Source organism: Ruditapes philippinarum, unplaced genomic scaffold, assembly GCF_026571515.1.
Source record: "Ruditapes philippinarum isolate M1 unplaced genomic scaffold, ASM2657151v2 ctg367_1_1_1_1, whole genome shotgun sequence".
NCBI classification, from domain to species: domain Eukaryota; kingdom Metazoa; phylum Mollusca; class Bivalvia; order Venerida; family Veneridae; genus Ruditapes; species Ruditapes philippinarum.
The window spans coordinates 68,368-73,813 of NW_026862689.1; the positions used below are offsets into that span (position 1 = coordinate 68,368).

The window sequence follows — 5,446 nt, forward strand, 5'->3', positions numbered from 1 at the left end:
TTAGTTATTTATTCTTACACTTCATACTTTAATTTAAAGCGGTGTAGTTTTGGGCCCAGGGACACGTGGTTGTATAGAAGACCAGTCATTGTCAAAAGAATAAAGAATATGTATATTTTAGATAAAATAATACATTTTTAATAACATTCATTCATTGCCCACATGCCATTTTGAGGAATAGTAGCAACTAAAAAGCAAGATTTAAAATCACATTCATCGACAGAAAATAAAATGAATTTATATCAATTGTGGTTTTACAAAGGTGAGAAGGGTAATAACTATTGTACTAAATTAAGGTGTAATAATCATTGTACTTAAAGGTATTGCCTTTTTTCCAGTTTTGTTATTGCTGTGATAGTCTATCAAAAGTTTGGTTAATGTGAATCTTGCTATCATTACACAAGGAATCGTGCTGTAGATACCACACTTTTACATGGTCATTGCCATTTAGGTTCAGCAAAGTCAACTGAAAACAACAAATGAAATGTAAATTGAACGCTGGCTCTTTCACATTTTGATGATCTGTTTGAATGACAGTCATCGACACATCTGTTGTACAGCATTCGACCAAAACAAAACTGAAAAAGGGAAACACAGTTTCTAAAAGTATTATTTTTTAAAGAACATGTTTGTTTTTCAAAAATCGCAGAATAATAGTACACGTCGAACGATTTTCTTATCATTTTTGATGCACATTTGATAAGAAATACCCAAAAATGGCTTTTTAGAACTTTTACCAAACATCAACTCATGTGCTTTCTTTCTTAGAGAGACACATCTTGAGCGATTTCTGAAGTTAAATTTGACCCACGTAATCGTGCATGTAACATTGTCTCCTCGCGAAAGAAATCACGCAATCTAATATTTGGTAAAAGTTCCAGCAACGTCATTATAGGGTATTTCATGTCGAAATTGCGTCCAAAATGATGAGAAAAAAATGTTATGTGCGGCATAGCATTTTTTTTGATTTATTTGAAAATCAAGCATGTTCTTTAAAAATGCATACATCTTTTGAAACTTTGTTTATCTTTTTCATCTTTGTTTTGGCCGAGGGCTTCAATAACGGAATTGTGATGGATATCTTTTTTGACAGATCACCAAAGTGTGCCAGCGTTTAGTAGTATCAATTCATTGAATTATATTGAAAGGAGTCCCTTTACTTTATACCAAAATCCGATTATGACAGAGTTACAACAGTTGTTTTGTGTGATTATTAAATTTTCTTTCACTAGCGCTATATCCATTTTCTTGTATATTTTCATATTCGTTTTTCTTAGTTACTCGAAATACATGTTATGTCATGTTCACCATTACCCAAATTAATACTTGTTGAGTTTGGTTTAAAGGTGCATGGATAGATTGAAATCAATTTACACAATTAATACAAATGGTTTCCGCCGTGATGATTGTCGAGCACGGGAATAAGGTCCGTTACTACAAGGTCAAAGTCACAGACTAGTTCTCTTAAAAATCCGTTATCTGTAATAAAGTCTGTTTTCATTGAAGTTTTAGTACAACAAATGTTAAGACTGCAAGCAAGTTCTCTTGACGACTGTTCACCAGAACTGTTTAGTTCCATCAAACATATTGTTTGACTAAACATATTTTGGAGAACAGTTTTAAAATCGTGATTTGCTAACTACATGGAAAATCGATACAAAGGGCTTGACAACGACGACAGGAAGACAACAATTTGTGAGCTCACCTAGTTCATATAGGTCTCATATTTATTAAAAGAGTGTTACTGTGGATATTAACAGTGGTCTCTTTATAATTTGTTGTGCTAATTTTGAATTTCACCTGATACATAAACAGTTTCTTTTTTTATCCATTTAGAGCTGAACCATTGCGGTCAAATCTTACTACTTGCTTATTTGAACGTACTATGTTAAAAGGGTTTACTGGCTGTAGAAATAATCGAAAAACAGTTTACCTGTGATTTAAAAAATACATTTCAAAAAAGAAACCGTTGTCTCCGTAAATTCGAAGGTAAATAGTTTTTATTAATTTTACATATATTTCAGACCATTGATTGCCAATATGAATGAGTACATGTTTTACGTATAGTGTGTACATATTTTAAGTCCGCCAAACATGCCGAAGAGGTTGGCCACGGTATTGTTAAGATTATTCATTGTAAAATAAACATATAACAAAAAAAAAAGACATTGCTTAAACATTTATTCCGTGTATATACAATATAAATGATGTAATTTAAAGAACGCAAATGTAGGTTTTACATATTTATTTACAAATGAAACAATGACATGACATTATTTTCCGACCCCGCCGATGGGAAAACCACCTCCAAAGCCGAATCCACATCGACATCTGCCGTCTATACAGTGCCAGGTTCGATGACAGTTATCATCATGACATGTACTCGTGTCAGTGGTACACTGTTGTTGGACTAAAACAAAGATAGGTCGGCTTTTATAAATACATAAAAAATTTCTTTAAATAAATAATCCTATGGCACAGTAGAGATGTTAAAATGTTCTCTATAGCAATGTTTAGATGAAGGCAAAACCCTCTTTGTTCTATTACCATCACCTTTTACTTTCCTTTCTCAAAACTTCTCCTCTGATCTCAACAGTTCCACCCTTTTTATACTTAATGAATAGGAGTTTGCTTTTACAGTGCGTGTATAGAGTTAGCTTCTTTTACTTTTGATGCAAACATATTTACCGAAAACAGGTATTGTCTAAACAGCAATATAAATAGCACTTATGATCTGTAACAGAAAACAAAAAAAATCTCACTAACCATGAGTGCAGGTACACTGACGATTGTGGCAGTCGAGAACATAATCCTTTTCTGGGCATGTCACGTGACCACAGTCGCCGGTAGAACGACATTCTTCAGCGGAAATGAGTGCTGAAAATGTCATTTTTATATAAAAGAGAGATCAATAACACATATCATTGTAGTTAAATGATTAACAGATTTGAAGAGTTAGCTTAATAATAGCAGTAACATTTTGAAAAGAGAAAGCAATATTGCTCCACATGATGTTTTTACTGCAATCAAAGCATTTGATTATCTTTGCAAGAACATGACGAAACAGTACGTAATACGAGACAGTTATGTCCATTTACATTGGAAATACATGTACATATTCAATAGATATCAATTTTGAGTTTGTTGTAGAAGAAATGCACGGTTCTAATTCAAATACGTAATGATAATTATAAGGAATGTCGGTAGTCCTGAGTGATTAATTATTTATAAAGCTTTTGGATGATAAACCATGAATTATTGTTTTATGTTCAATGCAGGAAAATTCCATTTTAAAATGCTAATAGAAAGAAAATTGATGAAAAATATGTTGAACTTCATTAAGCGGCGAAGTAATTTTCACATGTAAGTATTTCTTTTCTGATGCCATGCATATATCGTACAATTATACGCTTGTCTGCTCTGAGAATAGATTGAAGTGGTAATAAAGTTTCCTTTTAAAAGGAAAGGCTTGCTCAGTTGTGCCATCATCCCTTCCCTTTACATTTTTTTTGTTCACATTTTTTTTTGAATTACGGCATTTGTATATCATAAAGGGTTTCTTTAGTTTTTTTTCTCGAAAAAAAGTTTCACTTTTAAAGGGATAGGTAGGGTAAGCCCAAGACTGGACGAGCACCTGTGCCCATTTGTTTGAGCACCAGTGTTATATGCGTGCAAATTTGGACCAAAAAGGGACCAGAAGTCCACTGATTATAACTGAACGGGAACATGCTGACGATAACAGTAGCAACTTTTTTTGTAAAAACGAATATTTTTTTGTCAAAAACGATTCGAAATCTATTCTCTATTGTATAAAACTAATAAAGAAAATAATCAATCGTAAAAATACTAACATTGGCTCTCACGTGGAGATCAATCTATCATACCGAAGGGAAACAAGTGTGAACATTTCATTTCCACTTTTTTCGCAGAGAGAGTCATTCGTTTTGGCAGTTGCTAATTTCATTTATATAGCAGCTTTAGAGACAAGTAAATGCACTAAAAGACTTCGTTACGCTGTACCAATTAATAAGCATGTATCAACTATGTTACACCTTTAGATCGACAACACAGGAGATCATCACGTGGTAAGGTTAATGATATGCAATGTTATGTTAGATTACCTCACCAAGACCTTTAAACTCTGTCAGTAGATCTAAATATAACTTGATCATGCACTAATATTCTGCGTGATTCGGTCACGATCTTTTGGTAAGCAGGACCGCCCTTTGGAGACGGAATACTACTACAGTAACCATTCTCTATTGTATAAAAATAATAAAGACAAAAACCAATTATAAAAGAAACTAACTTTTGCGTCTTGAAAAAGAATTGAAACGGAATCAAGTAAAAATAGAAATCATATTTTTTACCGAAGTAACTAAAATAGCTTAGATTTCCGTAATATTTCTTCGTCTGATTCCGCAGTATGACGGAATCGCCCGAATTGTCACGATTGCAATCGGAACTACCTCGGCTAATATCATTAATCCGAAGAGTGACGGAAAGGGCCGAAAAGTTGCGATTTGCATGATTGCAGCTGGGTTCCCGTTCCATCATGCACTAACAAATGTAAGCCGGAAACCACCTCACCGGAACAACTAATCCAAAACAAATGGCTTGCAGCCGTGGCTGCAAGCCAAAAAAATAGAATAGAATAGAATAGAATCCAATAGAATACAATCTTATGTTTTACCTAATCGGGAATAAGTCCCAGAAATTCAACAATACATAAAATATCTAAACAAATATTTAGTGATAACATCATTTAATGCGATCTATCTAATTGAACACGCAAATAATAAATTTTGTTACTTAACGTGAATTTGTCTACAATGGACACATTTTCAATAAGTATCTTAAATATAATAAAATTAACAAAAATCTATGATTTGGATTGAATATTTCTTTAAAGAATAATGTTGGTAGTGTTTTAAGTTATTTAGTATGAACAATTATATTTTTAGTAATAAGGTTTTGTTCTAGATAAATTTTATATTTACTATTTATAGATAAGTCCTATCCGACCACGTATCTTACACTTAACAACTTTTTTTTACTTTTTATTACAAATGACTGAGTATACTCACCAAATACCGCTACAAAAACAACACAGAACAGAGCTATTTTCATTGTTACTGTAAGTGACCAGTAGAAAGTAACTGAAAAAATGATCTCAAAATTCCTTTATAAGTTAAGAAATCGTGAATAATGTGCACGATTTACTGTATGCAGGTCATTTAAATCTGATAATGATTGAAATTTAGGTTGAAGATATCATGTAATTTCAAAATGAGTTTTGACCGATTAATATACTGAACTCCTGTACACGTTCTTCGTCTCGTCTACGTCTCTTTCCCATCAGTCCAAGGGTAATATTTCTTAAATTATAAGTGTAAAACGTGGACTTGAAAATCAAAAATCAATCAAGAAAAGCCACCCCCCCCCC

At 32.8% G+C, this 5,446-nt stretch overlaps 1 protein-coding gene across 1 annotated transcript; it reads right to left on the reverse strand.

The window, feature by feature from the left end:
* Positions 1-2,230: 2,230 nt before the first annotated feature.
* LOC132719903 (serine protease inhibitor Cvsi-2-like) lies at positions 2,231-5,243 on the reverse strand. Its single transcript, XM_060703856.1, has 3 exons — positions 5,088-5,243; positions 2,767-2,877; positions 2,231-2,410 (listed from the first exon to the last, which is right to left on the reverse strand). Exons 1-3 carry the CDS (start codon positions 5,128-5,130, stop codon positions 2,274-2,276), a joined length of 291 nt encoding a protein of 96 aa, XP_060559839.1. The 5' UTR covers positions 5,131-5,243; the 3' UTR covers positions 2,231-2,273.
* Between the last annotated feature and the right edge of the window lie 203 nt (positions 5,244-5,446).